Source organism: Gossypium hirsutum, chromosome D11 (genome assembly GCF_007990345.1).
Source record: "Gossypium hirsutum isolate 1008001.06 chromosome D11, Gossypium_hirsutum_v2.1, whole genome shotgun sequence".
Classification (NCBI taxonomy): domain Eukaryota; kingdom Viridiplantae; phylum Streptophyta; class Magnoliopsida; order Malvales; family Malvaceae; genus Gossypium; species Gossypium hirsutum.
The window spans coordinates 18,339,963-18,362,974 of NC_053447.1; the positions used below are offsets into that span (position 1 = coordinate 18,339,963).

The 23,012-nt window shown below is 30.8% G+C and overlaps 2 protein-coding genes across 3 annotated transcripts; one reads left to right on the forward strand and one right to left on the reverse strand.

Annotated features, from left to right (window-relative positions):
- The first annotated feature begins 3,777 nt into the window (after positions 1 to 3,777).
- Positions 3,778 to 8,398, forward strand: LOC107916894 (uncharacterized). Its single transcript, XM_016846265.2, has 5 exons — positions 3,778 to 4,256; positions 4,379 to 4,423; positions 4,595 to 4,846; positions 5,236 to 5,414; positions 7,919 to 8,398. Exons 1-5 carry the CDS (start codon positions 4,037 to 4,039, stop codon positions 8,108 to 8,110), a joined length of 888 nt encoding a protein of 295 aa, XP_016701754.1. The 5' UTR covers positions 3,778 to 4,036; the 3' UTR covers positions 8,111 to 8,398.
- A 10,052-nt stretch (positions 8,399 to 18,450) lies between these two features.
- LOC107916970 (thylakoid membrane protein slr0575) lies at positions 18,451 to 22,183 on the reverse strand. Of its 2 annotated transcripts, XM_016846354.2 has the most exons (9): positions 21,698 to 22,183; positions 21,285 to 21,331; positions 21,102 to 21,204; positions 20,798 to 20,884; positions 20,490 to 20,573; positions 20,068 to 20,121; positions 19,604 to 19,684; positions 19,131 to 19,176; positions 18,451 to 18,648 (listed from the first exon to the last, which is right to left on the reverse strand). In XM_016846354.2, exons 1-9 carry the CDS (start codon positions 21,938 to 21,940, stop codon positions 18,572 to 18,574), a joined length of 822 nt encoding a protein of 273 aa, XP_016701843.2. In that variant the 5' UTR covers positions 21,941 to 22,183; the 3' UTR covers positions 18,451 to 18,571. The 2 variants fall into 2 exon arrangements, with proteins under 2 accessions (XP_016701843.2, XP_016701844.2); XM_016846355.2 differs by lacking the exon at positions 19,131 to 19,176.
- Between the last annotated feature and the right edge of the window lie 829 nt (positions 22,184 to 23,012).

Below are 23,012 nucleotides of genomic sequence, written 5' to 3' on the forward strand. Positions count from 1 at the left end.
TTGATGTAATTCCCATTGCTTGGCTGCTGCAATAGCAAGAAAAACCCGAACAGTAACCATCTTTGCAACTGGTGCAAATGTGTCGGTGTAGTCAATTCCAGCCACTTGATGATTACCAAGAATCACAAGACAAGCTTTGAATCGTTCAACGGAGCCATCAGAGTGATGTTTTATTTTATACACCCATTTGCATCCGAGTGCCTTTTTCCCTTTCGGAAGATCCTCAATCTCCCAAGTTCTTTGCTTTTCTAAAGCCTCAATTTCACTAAACATGGCATCACACCATTCTTTGCTTCTAGCAGCTTCAGAATAAGATTTCAGCTCTCGTTCTGTAGTAATGGTTGCAAGAAAATTCTGATGTTGCACAGAAAATTTATCACAGTTCACATAATGCGCTATAGGATAGGGCTTACCTTGCGAATGTCGTGGAGGGGAGAATTTCGGGGATTGACTTTTACTTTGAATGGTGTGTATGACAAAGTCCCGCAACCGAACTAATGACTGCTTTAAATGCCGTCCACGTCCCAACTCTTCTTCACCACTTCGAGTATCAGTTTTGCTACTTTCAATTTCAGTCTGTTGCTCATCTACATCAGTAGCTTGACTATCATTTGAAACCGCTACCTCATTCCATGCCTCGTCAAGTCCTTCACTTTGAGGGAGTGCAATTGTGTCGATCATGGACTGATTTGCAAAAGCTGTAGCAAAAGGAAATTGATCTTCAAAGAAAACATCTCTAGAGACAAAGAATTCCAGTTTTTCTAAGTTATCTAAACGCCAACCTTTCTTCCCATAAGGATAACCCATGAACACACATTTTCTACTTCGGCTGGCAAACTTATCCCTAGTCTTACAGTGAGCGTAACACAAAGATCTAAAAATTCTTAGGTGACTAAAATTTGGTTGTCGACCATAGAGAGCCTCATATGGCGCCTTTCCATTTAAACCCGAATAGGGAGTTTGATTAATTAGGTAACCTGCAGTCAAAATACACTGACCCCAGAACTTGATAGGAAGCGATCCTTGAAATCTAAGAGCACGCGCAACATTTAAGATGTGCCTATGCTTTCTTTCGACTCTCCCATTTTGTTGTGGAGTGCCGGTACATGAAGATTGGAAAATAATACCATGTTCCACAAAATAATTCTTCATGCAAGTAAATTCTTTCCCGTTGTCACTAGTACCATCTTTACTTGTTTATCAAATTGTCGTTTGATCATAGTGAAGAAATTTTTAAACATTGAAGGTACTTCAGATTTATTGTTGATCAAGAAAATCCACACACTCCTTGAAAAATCATCAACTATTGTCAGAAAATATGATGCTCCACAAGTAGACAAAGTGTTATAAGGACCCCATAAATCACAATGTATTAATTCAAAAATATCAACTGCACGATGTTCACTTAAAGAAAAAACTTCTCTAGTTTGTTTTGCTTGAAGGCACACATCACAACATTTATTCAAAATCTCATCCCTACTACTCTATCTACCTTCGAAACAAGTTTCGTCATCTGCATTGATGGATGACCTAACCGCTTGTGCCATATTTCTAATGAGTTACCGGCTGTCACCCTCATTGCCTTGATCCTTAGAATTTCCCGAAAGTAGTAGAGTCCATCCCTTTGTTCATCCGCTCCAATCAGCATCCTCGAGGTACGGTCCTGTATAACACATAATTTTTCAGTGAACTGGATAAAGCAAGAATCATTTTCCATAAGTTGTGACACAGAGATAAGATTGCATGTCAAATTCGGCACAAATAGAACATTTCGCAACAATAAATCTCCTCCAAGAGCAATAGATCCTTCCAAAGTAGCCACAGATTCACTCCCATCCGGTAACCCAACTGGACAATTAGGAATTTTATGAATATTATGTAAAAATTTTAGATTACCCGTTATATGATTTGACGCTCCTGTGTCAATAATCCAAGACAATTTCTTACCCGTCTTCTTCTCAGTCGTAGTTGATCTCATACCCTTTAAGGTTTGGAGCAAAACTTGCCACTATTCATTGCTAAGCCCAGGCAAAGTGTTTGCTTCAGTATCATCAGTGCTAGCATTTGAAGACGATACTCCCCCTGTGTGGGTCCGGACAGCATTAGCTCGCTGCCCCCCTCGTCCTCGACCGTTTGATTGACGTTGGCCTAAATTCTTGCCACGACTTCCACCCTTCATAGTTCCTCGAGGTCGATCTCCCCACCATTCAGGATAACCAATAATAGCAAAACAATTATCAATATCATGTCCGGGTTGTTTGCAATGGGAACAAACCCCCCCTTTCTCCTTACTTTCTCTACGGCCTCGACTTTGCACCGCCATAGCCATCACATCGGAGCCATCTTCCATCTCACGAGATATGGTCTTCACTCGTTCTTCCTGAATAACCATCGAATAAGCCTTGCTCAAGGATGGCAACAGATCGTTAGCCAAGATGTTGGATCTAACCGTGCTATATGTCCCATCCAATCCCATCAGGAAGTGGTGAACTTTTTCCTCTTCTCGTCGCTTTTCCAACTCGACTGATAGTTGACAAGTACAATTCCCGCATTTACAAGTCGACAATTGATCAAAAATCGCCAATTCATCCCATATCAGTTTCAATTTTCCAAAATAATTGACAATAGTCAATCCTTTTTGATTGCATTCTACAAGATCAGATCTGAGTTGTTGGATTCTTGGACCATTGGCCATTGAAAATCTCTCTCGAATATCATCCCACAAATCCTTAGCCACATTGACATGAAATATGGTGGATCGAAGAGTTGGTTCAATGGTATTCCGAATCCACGAAACTAGCAACGAGTTAATGGTCCACCAATCTTCAATGTCATCTGATGTATCATCTGGTTTTTTAATCGATCCGTCAATAAATCTGAACTTCTTCCTAGCACGCAACGCCGTTCGGAAAGAACGAGCCCATTCTTCATAGTTTTCCCCTTTCAATTGTACTTGAGTGATTGCAAGTCCAGGATTATCAAGCGAGGTTATATCGTACGGAGAAATTATTTTTCGCACAACCGCCCCTTCGCCGAATTTGTGACCGGAATCACCTTTCCCACCAGCCATTAGCAAAACTTTACACGTTCAAAACTTGCTCATGATACCATGAAAAAATAACAAGAATTGTGGGAATTTTCTCTGTGTTTTATTCCTCCCAAAATCAAGAACATATATACACGGTAAAATACAAAGATAGAAACCAAAATATTATCTCCTAAACTTTAGCATCTAATCTCCTAATTAAACCAAAATATTATCTCCTAAACTTTAGCATCTAATCTCCTAATTAAAAGAAAATAGATATACACAAAAACTACCATACATATTTACAGAATTAATTCTAATAACTGTTTAAAATTTTTCATTTACTGTCTAATAATGCAAATAAAACCATTTGATTAAAGTTGAATAAAAAAATTAAAAATAATAACTTTCATATAAAATTTAAGCGATAAATGTTAATGTTGTTTTATATTTTTACTAGTACAATAATTAAATTCATAGGTTTAATAGTAAAAACAAAACTAATTAAAATCAATCCCTTATACTTTCACATTTCACTTATGCGTCTCTTTTGGAGTGTGTTGTGTTTTTTTCCAACCAATGTGACCATTGTTCAATCCTTTTAACTTCAACTTGTCCAATCAGAAAAAAGGAAAAGAAAAAACATTATCAAGTATTGTTTTTATGAATATGTATTTGGTTTTTATAATAAGATATGTGGAGTCAAATTCGTTTAATTATTAAAAAAATATATTATAGTAAACTGAGATCCCATTTAGATATTCGAAAATAAAATGAAGGTAAGTTCAACTATTATTATTTGAATTTAAAATTTTACTTGGAATTTATTACGGGTAAGAAATTTAGTATTAAAATCACAAAAAAAAAATCGAAAAATCCAGATAATGTCGGTTTCTGATTATTTATTTACTATGCATGGTGGCCTGGCTTTAAATTTTCACGCGGAATTTCAAATTTACAAACCATTTTGAAACCTTCCAACAATTCAAATTATAGCTTCACTCCCGCATGGCGTCCGCCATTGAACAGTCTTCTTCGCGACGAAATGAAGAACAACCAGAGTTCAATTTGAGGGAGTGGGGTCTCAAAGCTCGAATCCGCCATGAAAACACTGTTTCAAGAAGATATTCGGGTTCTTATATCAGAAATTTCAGAGAAAATACAAGCTCATTTCGATCCAACTTTACCATTTCCAGCACTGCGTCGTCTCCGGGATGTTCTTTGAAAGGTACCTCTCTTGTTCATCTTTCCTGTAAAATTTGGTTTTGGATTCAGTTTTTTATCTGAAACATCTGCATCCTTTTATTGAATTCAGTGTTTAATCTAACAACTTTCGCATCATTTTTGCAGATGGGATCGATCCTTCTACATATTCATTCACTACAGCTCTTAAAGGTGATTTCTAAATCTGTTATTCAAAAACTTCATTGTTGTCTGACATTTATTCGAATATAGATACCGGAATACATATCAGTATTTCCAATTATATCGAAAAACTTTAGAAAGTTAAACACTCGAGTCCGAATAATTTAGGTTTAACTTTCAAGTTGTATTTTTGTTGTGCAGCATTGCAGGCGAGGACAGTGTATAATAGTTTGGAATGCTCACCTGAGGGATTTGCTTTAAACTCCAAGTGGAATGAAGCAGAGAAGTACATTTGCAATCCTCTTTCAGGAGAGTTTCCAGTGGAATGTTTGTCTGCAAAAACACTCAGTGGAAGGTCATTTCGCAAATTACCAAACAAAATCACCATTTCTGCTCCACTCTTTTACTCTTCAACCACACTTCAGGATGACATTGCTCACTTCCCAATTCCAGGTTTCTGAAATTCCTCTTCATCTTTTCCCCGCATTTCATGGGGTTGACCAAAATAATTTGGTTCTTATCAGTTTTTTTAAAAAAGATTCTACTGTTAGTTTGCAGTATTCTGTTTTTTAGAAAATCGAATTGAATATCAATGTTAACTGAACTTACTTGAACCGGTACGGTACATCGATTTTTTAAATTTTAAAATAGTATTTTTATATGTTCTTTTAAATTATTTTCATTAATTTAAATGTAAAACATTTATTTTTATAATTAAAGCGAACACTATGGTTCCCTTTGATTTCGGTTTTCTCTTTATTTTTGCTCGGTCCTAAGCTGAACTGGTGAAATTGCTTGATTCAAATTTGGTTTTTAAGTTGTAGTTCACCATCTGTTTGCAGAAACGACAGCAGAGAGCTTGACTAGAGATGTGGGAACTCAAAGTACTCCACCTGCTCTCAGTTCTGGTAGTCTTACTCCTGTTTCAACCCCTTCAATCTTAGAGAGAGCAACGCATCGATGGGGAACTGAAAATGAAGATTCCCCAATCTCTAACACAAATTCAAAATCGGAAGAACAGGTATGCTTTTTCATGTCTGCTGCTGTTAAACTTACTCTTCTTTTGGGTACAAAGATGACCACAGTTCGGAAATATGGATGATTTCATGAATCAATTAAACTAAATACTACTTTTATTGGAATTACTAAGGAACTCAGCTCAACCATAAAAAGAATAGTTTTCACTTTAGGATGTTCTGCTTATATCATGGACAATGTTGGGGAATATTTTCAAGCATCATTAAGGCTTGATGTTCATTTTACTACCGTCAAAGCCCGTCATAGTGTTGGTAAAACTATCGAACTTTAAATGCACCTGCCGGGCAATGATGTATATCGCCCGGCGCTTGCTTGCAGTCAGTTACAGGCTTGCAGATATTCTTAATACTTCCACAGGACTAGAAAAGAGCTGATAAAATCCCATAGAAAGCCTGCCATTTAGCTTTATGAATCTTATATGAACTGAGGACATAAGTGTTGGTACTGCTTTCCTTTATTGTGTCGTGTGAGGCCCCGAGGAGTCACAGTCGACAATTTGTGTTGATAAAGCTGCTTGTTTAGTCCTTTTGCATCTTTTGCATGTGTTGCATACCTTATGGTGGCTTATGTTTTCAAGATAAAACAGCTAGGATTGGCAGGATAGAGAAATATGCTTACCTGTGCACTTCCAAAGTGCGGGACTGTTTAACATTATTTGGTCCCCCTGCCTATTGTGGGTACATAAGCTGAGGGCTAAGGAAAAACAAAAAAACAAAACTGAATAAACCAGCTATTATATTTGGTTTCTCTTCATATGTTAAAATATCTTAATTATTCAAATTGAATTTATTTTACTTTTGATTAATTTTTATTTTAAGTGTAAAATTAAATATTTTAATTCAGATTTAATAAAAAATAATTTAAAATATTATATAAAAAATCAATTTTTAAACATCTAAAAATTTGATTTGATGTAATCATTTATGATGCTTAATTTGATTTTTTTAAAATTAAAATACTAAATTAAAACATGAGCTGTGAGTTCAGATGTTATGGCCCAACTAGCCTGTTTTTTGTGCAGATATAATTGAGCTATGTCCTTACAACGGGGGCACTTGCCTCTTAATAGGTGTGTGGCCTTTTTATGGGCACATAAACTTGCCCCTACTAGCCTCTTTTCCTGCACCAACAATTGAACTTAAATAAATATTTTAAATATATTAACATTTTTAACTTTTTAAAAATATAAATGGTTAATAAATCAAAATTTGTGAAATATGGAATGTTTTAAATATTATTATAACATGAAAAATATATATTTTTTTTAGAAAACATGAAAAATGTATAAATATAATTCGAAATCGAATAGCATGTATTCTCCCAAGATGGGAGACTGATAGCTCAATAGGGACCCTCTAAGAATGATAAATACATGGACTCCAATTTGCTTATACAATAATAATAATAATAATAAAGTTAAACTTAGTAAATCGTATATTTTATGCTGTCATATTTTCAATAATTTGAAAATTTTACGAATATAAAATATATTTTAATTATTTTCTGGGTGTTATTTTACATCTTGTAGTCCTACAGTGTTTCCTTACCCAAAAAAAAAAAAAAAAAAGCAGCCAACTTTCCAGCACACATTGTTGGATCTGTCTCTGATTCTTTTCCAGGGGCAGGCTTTTCAAGCACCAGAAACGAGAATTGGAAAACATTTTGGGATTTTTTAAAAAGTTCTCTTTTTTATTTTTATTTTTACTTGAATCATCTCATTGTTTTAATGTGGATCAACCAAAGATACTTGCTTCAAATGCCAAATCTTTAAAAGAATTCTTCAGTTTTTGTGTTATTTCATCCTTTTGATTGTTTATGGCTTTCAAATAGGTTGCATTTGCAACATACCCTCTTATCCAGAATCCGTATAAGATAGGGATACTCATGTTTCATGGGATATTTTTATAATAAATCTGAAGTTAATTGGGATTGGACTTTGGAGGCAAACTCCTTTAATACTGTTTTTTCCATCCACAATTCATACTTTAAGATATTGCTTACATTTAACCAGTATTAATCATATATTTAAATATAAATATTAGCATTTGATGTTTCAAGAATCTTTAAATATATGAAAAGCATTAAAATCAAAGATCAGACACCCTCATTTGAGTTTGAATACCATAGTTAAGTCAGCATCCCTTAGAAGATCAAAGAAGTTCCACAATATGTCAATGCAAGGTAATGGTAATTTGCAAAACTTATTTTGTTTAGTCTTTTCATTTTACTTGAAGTTTTCTTATTTGCCACATACTCAAAATTATATATATATATATATTAAACACATATTTATCATCCAACAATTAAACTTAAATTCAAAATCTAATGATATAGGTGAAAACAATCGAAATGTTTATTTATCAAAGTTAAACTTGAATCTGAATAACATAGGTGAAATGAAAACAATGGAAAGGTTTATTTTATCAAAGTTGGCTAACGAGCTGCATGGATGAAGGCACAAATTCATTGATATAGTGGGTTTTGCAGGTTGAAGTGAAAGAAACAAAAGAGAAGAAAGAAGAAGCAGCCATGGATAAAGAAGATGATGGTAAGATTCAAATGAGAGAAAAAGATGAAGAAATGAAGTCCAATTGCTTATCATGGGTGAGAAAAAGGCAGAGAAACAAACACAAATTTACCAGAAAAATTATCTGTTTTCCTCTTCCTAAAGGCTGCTAAAGATGGTATATATGAACAATGTTGGTGGAATTCTTGAGATTCTTCATCTCTCAAAAACAAAGTTGGAAGGCTGGAAATTAAACTGGGCATGTCGGATGTATTCATGTCGTTGGTGTTTAAACTGCTATAAATTTTGATATACTAATTACTCGTCTTATATATCTAATATTATATTTGTATCATGTATTTTAATTTTTTTTAGGGACATCGTGTTACTACATGTCCACAATAATTATGTGTTTATGGGTCAGAGCATTCGAGCTATAATCTGAAATTTTATTTCTTGTATTTTTATTCGGAGAGGGTTAGAATAGATCACTTAATATTATTCATTATTTAAAGTAGTATTAAAAATTAATTTTATAGTAATATTTATATAAAAATTATAAAATATGCATTTAGGTCTAATCGAATCAGTTAAAAATCACGAAAATTTTATTAAAACTCTACTTGTGTAATAGATAACCCAATTTTTAAACAAGATTATAGATTTTATTATAGTTAAATTTGATAATTCATGTCTTTATGTTATGTTTGATTAAGTTAAAGTAGAGATAATAATAGGGACAGGGTAGTGCTTGCTTCACCCATCTTCGCCTCATGTTTGTATGGGTGTTGAAAACACACATCCATGGATATCCGACACTACTCCATTTTGTTCCACCCTATTTAATAAAATTTTAATTTAATATTATTAAATAATGATTTATAATTTATTCACCAACATAATTTCGTTACATATAAATCTTTAATATCATATTAACATATTTATGATATTTACCTTACCCCCCTCTATGGGTAACAATAAAAATGTTCTATATCTCATCACTATAATTGTCCCTGGAGTAAAAAAGTTTTACAATATGCTTTCTTTAAGTATTTTTTATTATTTTGTTATATTCTAAAAATGTTAAATTTTTTTAAATAAAAAAAAAAGTTAAACTATGGGAGTATTGTTTTAAAGGAAGTATATTAAATTACTTCAGTCACTATTAATGTATTACTTTTTTTTCAAAATAGATTTGGTTTTTTTTTCCAATTGAATCGATGTTTAATTAGTTTGTGAGACTAAAAAATTTATAAGAGATAAAATAATAATTTTAAATGTTGAATGGAATGAAACGAAATAAACATTTACCACAGTTATTTCACTACGTAAATATTCATTTTTCTGAAAAAAAATCATTCAAAGTGAGTAAGATGTAAAACATGTGGAGCACACCATCTCTAAGTTAAAGTTTTTTTTGTTGTTGTCTTTTAATAATAATCATATTATAGGTTCTTATCGTATCTTTTTTTTTTAAATAAAATACCTAAAACTATCCATAGCCTTTCCCCAACCCTTAAATAAGGAGGATAATGTGCTGCAATGCATTTGAACCCATGACCTCCTATACTAACAACAATACTGATCTCAATCGAGCTAATTAAGATTGAATCGACATATGTTGTAGGGTATTTAATTATATTTATAACTTTTTACAAGTTAATTATTTTATGTTAGGTAAATTTTAACATGTTAATACATATATATACATGATTAGGTTGGTATTGTTTTGGGTAAACTACACTCAATGTCACTAAACTATTAATAAGTTTACATTTTGGTCATTTAACTTCAAAAAGTTACAAAATGATCACTGAACAATTCAAAAGCTTTTATTTAAGTCACTAGATTTTTTTTTTAATTTGGCTAGTGAGTTCCAAGTAACAATTTAGTGATTAGTACAATGGATTAATATCCATCAATGAGTAGAAGAACATATCATAGATCCAAGTCAATCTGACGACCATTTTCAAAGATCGAAGAAGAAAGTTGTTTGGATTTTATTCCCAAATTTGTAACATTCAAAAATGTTTCATGAAAAAAATTGAACTGTATAAGACAACGACGAGGAGAGCATTCAATTGGGGGTTTTTTACAAAAATATTATAAAAAAAATAAAAATTTACCAAAATATTACAACTTTTTTTTTATTTACCAAAATATTACAACTTTTTTTTTTATTTACCAAAATATATAAACTTTTTTTTATTTACCAAAATATATAAAAAAACAAAAAAAAAACAAAAAAAAACTGACACAGCCTGATCACCCCAATGCCATTGGCGGCACCAATGTGCCAAAGGACTAAAATGTGACAACTTGTAGTTTCAATGACCTGACATGCAAATTTACCATTTTAAATTTTGGAAGTGAATTGCTCCTGTTGTGCGCACTAAAAGTGAAATGTGGCTAATTGCCTTCTAAGCCCTCCTTATTTATTATTTACTTTTTATTCCCTTCAACTCACTTTTTTGTTTAATAAACAAGCCCTCAACCTATTTTTGTAGTTAAATAAGCTCTTAATATATGATTTTTACTCATAAAAGCCATTTATTTTATTATTAAAGTAAATATATTTTACCTAAAGTAAAGCTATTTAAAAAAGTATAAACTAATTCGAATTTTATGTATTATTTTCGTAATTTGATGAGAATAGTTTATTTAAAAAATTTACTAAATTTGATGAGAATAGTTATAATTATACTTTATTTTTTCTATTTGGGTTACATTTATAGGTGATCAGTTTTATTATTACTTATAGTTAAGTGATAATTAAGATACTTAGAATTCTAATTAAGTAATAATTCTATTTTAATTTAATAAACTATTCTCATTTAATAACTATATTTTAAATTAATAGAAATATCAGACATGCTTTATTGAAAAACCAGAAGTAATAATAAAACTGATCACCTATAAATATTTTAATAGCCTAGTGATCTAATGAAAACTTACAAATAGTTTGGTGAGTATTTTATAACTTTTTTGAAGTTGAATGACCAAAACATTAACTTATTAATAGTTTAGTGACCTTAGATGTAATTTACCCCATTAATTTTCATGTTACAAATACTACAGTTTAGGGGTGAGCAAAACTCAATTTGATTCGAAAAAATTGAATTTTGAATTAATCAAATCGAGTTATTCAAGTCAACTTAAATTTCGAATAAGTAATTCGAGTTTCAAGTTAGAGTCGAGTTGAATTGTATAATTCAAATAACTCAAATAATTTGAACAACAAATTGGCGTAAATACCCCTTTGGCCCCTATTAATTTTGAAAACGAGTAAATTGGTTTCTCTTACAACAAAAATTACAAAATAATCAAAATAATTTTCAAAAATTCAAAAAAAATTAAAATTAAAAATATTTTTAAAAATTCCAAAATTTATATTTTTTAAAAAAATTAAAAAAATTTAAAGAATATATAAGAAAAGTTAAATTTTTAAAAATTTTCTAAAATAATAATTTTGTGAACTAAATAAGTTAATTAATAATACTAAAGTAAATTATCTTTTTATTATTTTGTTTTGAAAATATTTTCAAAAATTAGTTATACTATAGCAAATTTTAATTTGGCATTTTTAATTTTTTAATTTAACTTAAATGATTTCACTTGATTCAACTAAGCTCGAATTTCATTTCACTTAACTCAATTCAAAAAAATTTTAAATCAATTTAAGATAATAAAATAAAATTAAATAACTCAATTAACTCAAATTTTTTTGATTAAACGAGGATTACTACTATAGTTAATATTTATTTGGTGGGGCATACGATGTTATGCGTTGTTTCTTGTTTGAATAGGGTGAAAATGGCAGACAACTCTGTCCGTGTGTTCACGTGCAATGCATGTGTGTCGCATGTTAGTGGCATTGCAAGTTGGAATTTTGCAAATATTCTTCCGTACAATTAATGCCTAACGTTTCTGTCATCAATACATTTTATATATATATATATATATATTATTTGTTTTAATTCATTTTAGGGTAAATTACATTGATAGTATTGGTATATTTCATTTTTTGGTTATTTAATTATGAAAAATTACAAAATAGTCATCTAATTATTCGATTTTATCTTTTTTTATCATCTGCCGTTAAATGGCTAACGGAAAAGATGATGTGGCAACTTTTAAATTTAGCATAATAACAACTTGAACCCTCAACATTTATATAGTGTGTCAATTTAATCTTGATTCTAAAGAGTTTAACCCTTGCACATTGTGTAATTTGGTTTTCTTTGTAATTTTGCTTTTCTTCATGACCTTTTCACCTAAAAAGCTTAAAAAATAAAATTATCAACCAAATTTGATTGAAAATATACCAAAAAAGGAAACACCAAAATCCAAGGTAATCATTTTCATTTTTTCTCAATCTTTTAAAATTAACTCTCAATGTGGTAAAGAGAAGCAAAACTACAAAAAAAAAAAGAGCAAATTATGCAATGTGATGTTGAAGGTTAATTTTTTTAGAGTCAAGACTAAATTGATATAATATATAAATGTTAGGGGTTACAATTGCTATTACTAATACTTGGGTAATTAACATTGTAGTTTAACCATTTATTTAATTATCTCTATATGTGGTTGATATTTATTGTAAGAGTTAATTGCATCAAGCATCCACAGACTACAACCTTTATTCTACATTAGTCTCTAAATTTCAAATAATTCTAATTAATCCCTAAACTATTGAGGTCATATAAATTAGGTCATTTTGTTACTAAAACTTTTAATTCAACTATTAAATGATATGTTAAATCTTATGTGACATAGTTAAAATGAAAATTTTAAGAAAAAATGAATATAAACAAAATGGATGTTTAAAAATATTAGTTTTGAGGTATTCAAAGTTTTCACAAAAGCTTTACCATTCACTCTTTTTTTTAATGTTCTATTTCTTTAAAATTTTCATTTTAAATTTAGCTAAATAAGATTTCTGTAATGGCCCAATTTCGCCGGGCCCAAGTTAACAAACAAATAAAAATAAATTTGCAAACAAATAAGTTACAAGCCCAAATGAAAAATTACAAGCCCAAATGCAAAGAGGCCCAACAACCCAAAAAACTAAACTAATTTCAGAATAGCCAGAAACCCTAGGGTTTTTGGCGCCGCTCCTCTCACGCCGCCCAGGCTCCTCGTCCCGAGGCCTGATGCATCCACCGCCGTTGCACCAAAATGGCAACGGGCGCCTCTTCTATCCCCTTTGTTAACCGCGCCAATACTTGCAAAAAAAGAATGGAAAAGGACAGAAGCAGCAACACAAGAACAACAAATAAATAGTAGCCAAACAGTAGATTGCAGAAACAAAAAAAATGTAATCGGCTATAAAATTCGGATTCGAAATGTAATCTACACACGCAAAGCAATTGAAAAAAGATAGAATATAAATTTCAAAGGTGATTTTTGGCTTTTTTATTTTTTATTTTGAAAAAATAATAAAGAAAAAGATAGTAATCGTTTTTACCTGGGACGCTTCGTCTCCCTCCGTCGTCGGAGGTTTTCTTCGGCACCAAAAATCCAGAACCCATTAGGGTTCAGTTTGGATTCGATGGAATGGTCGTGCACAACGGCTATATAAAAGAATCGAAAGTTTTTTTTTTTGGATTTTTTGCAAATAGAAGACTTTGCCTTCGAGATCGAGGCCAAAATGGGTTAAAAAGGGTATTTTTCAGATGCCGGAGGCAACAGTCGTCGTCGTCGGTGACCGATGACCCACGATAGCGTCGATGGCCGGATTTGGGATGATTTTAGAGAAAAAAAAGGGATGGGTTTTCAATTTTTTTTTTAGAAATGGGGTCTGAAGTTATTTTTTTGATTTTTTTTTTTGTATTTATAGGTCCTTTGCACGATGTCGTTTTCGGCTTAATGTTGTTTTGTGACGCGACCTGTTAACCAACCCGACCCGCCTCAAGATCCGCGTGTTTTTGTGACTAGGGTCTAATTGCAACCCTAGTTCTTCCGATTTTTAGGCGATTTCCAATCCGGTCCTATTTATTTTTTTCTTTTTATAAAATTTTACCATTTAATTTTGTATTTTTCTGTTTCGGTCCCTCTTGAAACGGCGCGTTTAGTGGGCCTGGGAATAATTTCCCAGTTAGTCCTTGCTCTTTTTCGTGCATTTAATTTTGGTCCTTCATTCTGCTTTATTTTTTTATTTACAATTTATCTCTTTAATTTCGTTTAAATTACGACTTAATCCTTATTTATTTAATTTCGACCCTTTATAGATTTTTTATATATTATATATTTATTTATTTATTATCTCTTCCCCTTTTTATATATTTAAAAATTATAATGTTTATATTTCCTTTATTTGTGCACTTGTTGTTCGTATTATTCTTATTCTTCTTCTTCTTATTTATTATCATTATTTTTTCTCCTATTATTATTTAATTAATATTAGAATTAGCAATCATAATATGATTATTGCCATTGTTATTATTTGGTGTTTTATTTATTATAATTATATCATCGTTATTTACTAGTATGATATTTTTATTTTTATTTCGTATATCATTGTTTCATTTTTACGCGCTATCCTTTTATTTTATTTTGCTATAATCATGTCATGAATCGTGCTTAAACATACTTATGCATTTTTATACTATGCCCAAACAAGTTAAATACACATTGCTTTAGATGTTACATTTGTTTTACTCGATGCAAAAAAAGGGGATTTCAAAAATTAAGGTAATGTTCTGTATTTGGAGATTTGAGAAGTCATGCCCTAACTTACGGGGTTCGACTTTCTCCTTGAACCTAGATAACCAAACATTCCTTTTAAAACTAAAACACATGAAGATTTAATTAATAATCAAATAATGAGCAAGCTTATTTTTAAGGATTTGAGATGTTGTGTCCTAACTTACGGGATGTGACCTTTTTGTTTACCTCAAGATAAGAAGGCCTTTTTACATATGTCATTTAAGTGATTTTAATTAAAAATAACATTATGCAAAGAGGGATCATGTTTTAAATTCTCTTCAAATTTTCAATTCTTGACACTGAGACATCAATTAATCAATTAGGTACAAATTTTGGACGTTACGAGGGTGCTAATAATTTCTCGTGCCTAACCGACCCGAACCCATTTCCTAGGTTTTGTAGACAAAAAATCATCGTTTTAGAAAATCTAAACTTTTATTAAAACGATCAAATTACGAGGTGATCCGATCATATCTAATAAAAAAATTTTTGGCGACTCCATTTCTTTTAAAATAAAAGTCGATTTCCAAAAAGGTTTCGACAATTTGAAGTGTCATTTAATAGTTTAATAACAAAAGGACTTGACTTATATAATATTGATAGTTTAATAATGTAATTATAATATTTTAAAGTTTAGAGACCAAATTAAAATAATAGTCATAGTTTATGAATGTTTGGTAGAATTAACTCTTATTTTAATAATAGTTATTACATTATAATCACAAAAAAATGTATTTGATGATGATGATGATGATAATGATAATAAGTATGGTTTTTCATGGTTCGCATTCATTTAATTATTATTTTTGGTTCAAATTAATGAGTAAAAATTTGAAGGTTAAAATATACTTCAAGTCTATGTATGTTTCATACATTTAAAATTTAATCTGTATACTTTTATTTTTTTAAGAATTTAGTCCCTTTACTATTTAAATTTAAAAATTCAAGTTTAATTATTAACACCATCAAACTCTTCTATTAATTTACTAGTGCTATATTTTGAAATTGTAATACCCCGAAAATTTCTACAGTAAGGAAAGTAAGATAATATATCTGATATAGTAAAATAAGGAAATAAAGTGCTAAAAAGGGTAATTTTAAGTTATGGCAACATTGAGAAGTATATTATGACATATTAATTCAAGAAATGATTAAATCGCAAAAGTAAGAAAAGTTTTGTTACTCAAGAGTAAATACTCAAAAGTTGAGGGGTTAAAGTGTAAATATGAAAAATTTGAAGGACCAATAGTGTAAATATTTTAAGTGTGGAATAATCTAGAAACTAAGGAAAATGGATGGATTGGGACCAAATTGAATAGATGAATAATTATGAGGGACTAAATTATAATTTTACCAAATTAAGTGATGACTCAAGGATGAAATTTTAAAAGATCTAAAGGGCAAAATGGTCAACTTGAAGAAAGAGAAATCTAGAAAATAATGATGATATTGGAGATATTTTAGAATAAATAAATAAATATTAGTTTATTAATATTTAATTAGATTTTTAAATAATATTTTATTATTATTGTTATTATTAATATTATTGTTATTATATTATGAAATAAATTAAAATATGACAAATGGATGGTAATGATAAAACACATTTGTAATAATATGTAAATGTACAAATGTAATATTTATATTGTTTATTAAATAGCTATTTATTATTATTAACTATATATATATAAGATATAAAGTAAAAAAAAAAAGGAGAAAGGGAGAAGAAATTAGAGGTGCTCATGGGCCGGGCTCAGAAAAAAATTTCGGCCCGGCCCGAAATATGGGCCTAGAATTTTGTCCAGGCCCGACCCGAGAAAAAATTCATAAGCCCTGGCCTGGCTCGGCCCGACCCATTTTTTAAATAAATACCAAAAATTTATTTTAAAAATTAAAACAAAAATTAAAAAAAGTATTTTAAAAATATTTTAAAATTAAAAAAAATTAAAAAAATATTTTAAAATTTAAAAAATTTAAAAAAAGTATTTTAAAAGTATTTTAAAATTAAAAAAAATAAAAAAAATAAAAATATTTATTATATTCAGGCCGGGTCGGGCTGGGCCCGAGCCAAAAAAGTGATGCCCGAGGCCCGGCCCATTTTTTAATCGGGCCTCATTTTTTTTGCCCAAGCCCATATTTCGGGTGGGCCGTCGGGCCGGGCCGGGCCGCCCGGCCCATGGGCACCTCTGAGAAGAAAGTTACCGAGAAGAAACAACGAAAATAAGGGAAAGAAAAGAACAAGGGTGAAATTAGAGAATTGAAGCTTGGAGCTTATTTTGGTAAGTCAATCAAGTCCTTTTCTTTTAATTTTGATATTTTAGAAGCTTTAGAATAAGGTTTTGATGAAACTAAATTAACATATTGAAAGTTTATGAGTTCTCAAGTATAGTTTATGTTGAACAAAAACATGAATTAGTGACTTAATTGAATGAATTTCAAGCTAGAATTGATAAAATGATTAAATTGAAAAGTAAGCTATAAATTTTATGTTGTAGGGACTAAATTGAGGAAAATTCGAAGTTAGGAAAATTCTCTGAAAATTTAATAGTTAAATTTGAGTTTGGATGGAATTTGAATAGAAAAGAAGTATGAATTGAGTTAGGAAAGTAAGTAAACTTAGTTAGAATTAAATTGTAAAATAAGTTATAAGAAATAGTTTTGGACAGCAGCAGTGGTCTAACTTTGAAAAATCACCAAAAATTGTGGGAATTGAATTAGAAGATGAATAAAATATGAAATTAAAGCTTATTGAATCTAGTTTCTCATAGAAGAAATGGTGTAAGCAATGGAAGTGAAAATCATGAGATATAATTAATTTTGTGAGATAAGGTCAGAATGATTTCGAGTTCCCCTGTTCTGACTTTGGAAAATAATTAAAAATTGTAAAAAAATAATTATGAGATAAAATTATATGTTTAGAATATTGAATGAGTCTATTTTCAAAAGAAACAAACAAGAACGTTATTCGAATTCTGTACAATGAGATAATTAATTTTTAGTGAAGAGGGGTCAGAACTGTCGAGTAGTGAAACAGGGGAAACTTTAAAGAATAAACTGTACTATTTGGTTGAACCAAAAATTCTGAAAATTTTATGGCAAGAAGATATGTGAGTCTAGTTTCAGGAAAAATTAACAGATCTTAATTTGGAACTCTGTAGCTCGACATACAAATAAATTAGTGACTCTGACTCAGACGGACAGCTTGAATTTACATACAAGAAAATAGTGGTAGTATGGATAATGTTGTTTAAATGTGTTATACACATTAAGGATGTGGAATGGAGAGGAGGAGGAGGAAAAAATTGGAAAATATATGAATGATTTGTGTATAATTGGTAATATGCTCTATTCAATTATACAAAATAAAAAATTAACTGCGAAGAAGATTCCTGGGTTGGTCAAACCAAAAAGTGGTGCTAGGAAATGGTAAACTTTTGAGGTACTGAATAATAAGCGTTGAAACAGCAACAGAATTACCCTTATACTCGAATATTCTAATCCAATCCCTCTCCAGGATGATACTTTTAATTTTATGGTTTCTTCCGTGCTATGCTGCTATGTTCATTGTTTTTATGGTGCTCCGTCTGTGTTCACCATTTTAGTAGCAGTACTCAACTTTCAGTGTATGTTATCATATGTTTTTAAAATAACATGCCGTCAGTTTCTAATCTGATTATTAATCACACCGATTACTCAAATATTGCTAAATATGCATCATAATAATGAAAAATGAAGAGTTCTTCCTAACCAAAATACATTTTAGCATGAAAGATCAATTCTAGCTGATGAACAAAAAAAAATTCAATTGTTCTAAATTTTCTTTTTCTTTTCCTTGTAACTTTAATGTCAATATAAAGCGTATGCAAATTAATATATACATACACATATATATATATAATACAAAATTTCACAAGCACAAGAAGAAATCATGATGTACTTGATGAAGCATTGTAGGTGGAATTTGAAACAAGTCTAACTTCATATAGGTTATTCTCTCCCTTCCCTGAGCCATATAAAAAACAATATTAAACAAATTTTACATAATTATTGTTTTTCTAGTATTTTTAATGGTTGAAAGTGGTTTGTATCTGAAAAATATTTTAAATTATTCAAAATTTGACATAATTTAAGTGAATAAATATGAATATGAAGGTCCGGTTGATAAAATATAAATCATATAAAAAGTTATGTAAGTATAAAATTAATTTCACCATCATATTTTATATTCTATTCATCTAGACCACACACATCAGATTTTAAATAAATTAAAAATTATTTAAGATAAAAAATTTCAACTAATAAATATATATTGATTAATATAATATTCTCAATTATATAAAAAAAAATATCAGGTTGATTCAAATATATTACTAAACCCAATGGTTGGATAATTAAAATTTTAATAATATAAAATGTTATTTATAGCATTTTATATGTATATATGTACACAGGCAATTTCTATGGAGTAGAAAAGTGAAAACTCACCTACTTCAGCAGAGATCCCTGGTCCAAAGAATGAAGCAAATTTTGCCTAAGAAGCCATCATTTTAGTTAAAATTAAGGAATTAAAGAAATTCACAAACCATAATAACTTAATGTTCACGAGTCAGGTCAAGCAGTGACTTGAAATTTGTTTTCTAGAACTGTTTTGACCGATTCAATCCAGATTCTTGACACGAATTTACTAAACATTTAATATAAAAATAAATTTATTTTTACTTTATTTGATTGGCCAACACATTCATCCGTTTGGATCGCTTTTTACACTAACGGAATAAGCTATTCCTCATTCATGGATAATTATGGAAATGGCATGAATAACCCAAATATGTTTTAATTATTTCAAGCTTTTTCACGTTTTTGGAGGGTTATACATCTATGCCTATGTTCAAATATGTTTGGCACATGAGTGTTAAACATGGAAACATCAAGTAAAACAGTGGAGCATATTAGTTTACCTGTCTCTTTTCGAAATCCGACAACTCCAAAGCTTTAGCCTCAAACACCAGGACTAAACAATATTTACCATCTTCTGTGACCTAAGACATGGTAAAAAAATTACAAGTAAAGCATCAAACATCACTTTGGAAATGGAAAGACACAATATTTTTCATGTATTTGGATGATTCTTGGAGAGTCACATCCCAAACGCTTACGCAAATGTGTTGGACAAGAATACTTCAAGAAAAGGAAGAGTTGTGGCAACATAGTGCCGAAATATTCTTCAGAAATCACATATGTTTATTGTATATGCCATAGGGACAAAACAAGTTCCCATATTGGACGCATTTGCTTATTAATGTACTCTTAAGTCGTGTTCATCAAAATTGCGAATGACAAACACCAATGATATTTTCAATTTATGATCAGCAATAAAAAATATTTTCATGCTACAGATTAAACCAAAGTTCAAAAAACTTACTTCTTCTCGGATCATTTGAAGAATAGGTGCATTTCTCCGAGGAATTCCTCCGCCCTGAAAGTTGATATAGAAAAAGAACTGACATCAAATATCTTAAATTTGGATATAGGAAATTTTACAACACATAGCAAATTGGCAATGAATTAGGTTCGATTTCCCCCGTTATATGTACGGGTTGGTTATTGTTCAATAATTTTTGTGATAGCGTTTACAGATTAAAAAACATATTACATGTTACTCGGATTCAAATGCGAGTGTCAAATAGTGCATGTGTTCAACACTGGTATGGCCAGATATTTTAAAGTTGTTTCATGTGTTCGGAGGATCTTTAGAGATTATATCCCCATATTCATTTTTAGAATATGAATGTCAAACACGGATACTTAAACAAAAGTAAAGATTCAGAGTAACATAAGACATACCAGACCAAACTGGAAAATCCGTTTCAATGCCTCATCCAAATGCTGTTCATCCCCGTAGCGATATCTTGTAACATCATTCCTTACCTAATGAAAGCTAAACAAAAGTCATTTTTTGATGTGATCCACAGAATTGAAAAGAATAAGCACAGATGTAGTCCCATGATGGTGGATAGGTTGACAAATTCAAGTTGGAAATTGAAGACACTAATGCAACCCAATTTAGCCATTGTGCAGAGAAGCTAAGTTACTCCAACTTCGGTGTGAGTGTTGGAAATGAGTTTGGATGAAGAATCTGATTTCGAAAGCACCTGCTTAAGGATAGGAGTGGCAGCGGTTTCCCTCAACATTTGAGCATCCGAATAAGTCAAGCATGGCACCGGTTTCAGTTCTGCGTACTGTAATACAACCGACAACCGAATAAGATCATGATGAAAATGTATAGTCAGGCTTTCCCAACATAAGCCCAGACAAAGTTGGACCATCATGCATCAAGCAACTATGTCGTGGAAGTCCTAATTTCAGATCTCTGAATCCACTATTTGATGAGGAAATATGAAACATAATGTTTTCAAATATCCATTTCAATCCTACTCCAAGGAAGAAAACATTTACCTTGAGGGCCATTCCGATTATTGCAAGAGGGAAGCCGTAAGTCAGCATTATCGCGGACCATTCGGATCCCGGAAGAATGTTGAAGTATGCCCCAAAACCATACCTGTATGTTCAGAATGTAACCAAGTATAAACCAAATACGCTAAAGAGAAAGAGGGAAACACCAACTGGTAAAGTACTCACGAGAGGAGCGAAATTCCAACACCGAGTCCAACAACACCAAATGAAAGCTGCAAATAAACAATTATCAATAATTATATTCATCCGAGTATAAGAAGACAAGAGACATACATACATACATACGTACATACATACATACACACACACACACAGACACACATACACTAGCAATTATAAGCATTATCAAACTATTGCTCTAACTAGTTTTAACTTTAAATCAGAATCAAGGTTATGAATTTCTGGAAATAGGGTGACTACGCAATATCAAGATGCCTTCAAGGTAGGCCTAACAATTTGTATATAATACCAAACTTAAACTTCAACTGAATAACCAACTCGTTCAAAATCATAAAAAGAAAAAGAAAAAGAAAAAAACTCCTTTAGAAAGGAAAAAAAGAAGAAGAAAGATTGATTACCTTGGACAATGAGAATCCATCATCAGTGACAATGGTTTTTGCTGAAGTAGGCTGAGAAGTTGAATCGGCCGCTTTTGTTATGAAAGTAAGTTTAAGACTATGGGGTCGGGTGATTGATGCGGCGGGGTGGAACTGGCGGTTTGATGGAGGCGGCAGAGATAAAAACCAACGGCGGTGATTTAGGTAGTGATGATGGGAATGGATGATTATAGCCGCCGTTGATGGTGGTGATATTGCTTTCATTGTTTTGTAAATTTCTCTGAGTTTCCTTTGAAATTACTTTGGTTTTCTTCTTGTTTTGGTTTGGAATTTGAGTGTTATTATCTTTTGGTGTGGGAATGAGAGGCTGTGGTTGGTTAGAGTCTCAGCTTCATGTTTCAACCGCCAAATTACATATGACTCTACGTGTCACTAATGTTTTTCTCTAATATTTTTTCCCTTCACTTTTCGGATCATCTTTTTCTTTTGTTTTTTTATCTCAAGAATTTCACAAATTTGAATTGACCAATTCATCAATCAACACTAATATTTAAATTCCTAATTTCAAAGGCACAAAATTCTCAAACAGATTGATGAAAAAGGAAGAAAAATAAGATTGAGTTGATTTCACGTATTGATTTTAGCATTCACATTAATAGGGTTTTATTTCATAATTACTTCAGAATTGCAATCCCTCTTAATTATTTGTCAAATTAGTGATTACTAGTCTAACCGCAAGCTAACTTCTAATATCATCTTGATTGATTTAAGTTGAATTAATACTTGTAATGATTATTTTTTTGATTTTGATGTATGTACTTATATCCAATCGAGAATTCAAGGAAGATTAATAGGGGCTTGTTTTAAAAAATTGTAGTAAGAAAATGTCCATAATTTATTTATGTTAGAAAATATGGAAATCACATATATAATAAGTATAATTACATGTTATTATTTACTATCATGATATGTTAGCCCAAATTAAAAGTTATCTAGTTTGGTTGTATGGGTCAAATATGTGTAGATGCTCTAATAATTGAGTTCTAATTAATAATGGGCTAATTAGGAATTAGAACTAATATGCCAAGGTTATAAATATTAGGGTTATGGTCCCCAAATTACACACAAGATATCTTTTCTAATAAACCATCCTTAGGAAAGAGAGCAAATATTCTCTAAATTTTTTGTGCTAATTTGGAAGATTAAATCCCCAAGAATCCGTAGATTTCAAGGAATTCATGGATTCAGGTACGCTTTCGCATCTAGTTTTATTCTTATTTTGTTCTTGATGATTTGACATTACAAGATCCTGATTTATGATTTATTAAAGTTTTAT

Bases quoted from the DNA above. Each gene is read 5' to 3' on its own strand.
- LOC107916970 (XM_016846354.2), bottom strand. From the start codon at position 21,940: ATGAAAGCAATATCACCACCATCAACGGCGGCTATAATCATCCATTCC. The intron at 21,332-21,697 runs GTAATCAATCTT...GTTTATTTGCAG, and splicing joins ATGGATTCTCATTGTCCAAG to CTTTCATTTGGTGTTGTTGG. The intron at 20,122-20,489 runs GTATGTCTTATG...ATCAACTTTCAG, and splicing joins GGATTTTCCAGTTTGGTCTG to GGCGGAGGAATTCCTCGGAG.
- LOC107916894 (XM_016846265.2), top strand. From the start codon at position 4,037: ATGGCGTCCGCCATTGAACAGTCTTCTTCGCGACGAAATGAAGAACAA. The intron at 4,424-4,594 runs GTGATTTCTAAA...TTTGTTGTGCAG, and splicing joins ATTCACTACAGCTCTTAAAG to CATTGCAGGCGAGGACAGTG. The intron at 5,415-7,918 runs GTATGCTTTTTC...TGGGTTTTGCAG, and splicing joins ATTCAAAATCGGAAGAACAG to GTTGAAGTGAAAGAAACAAA.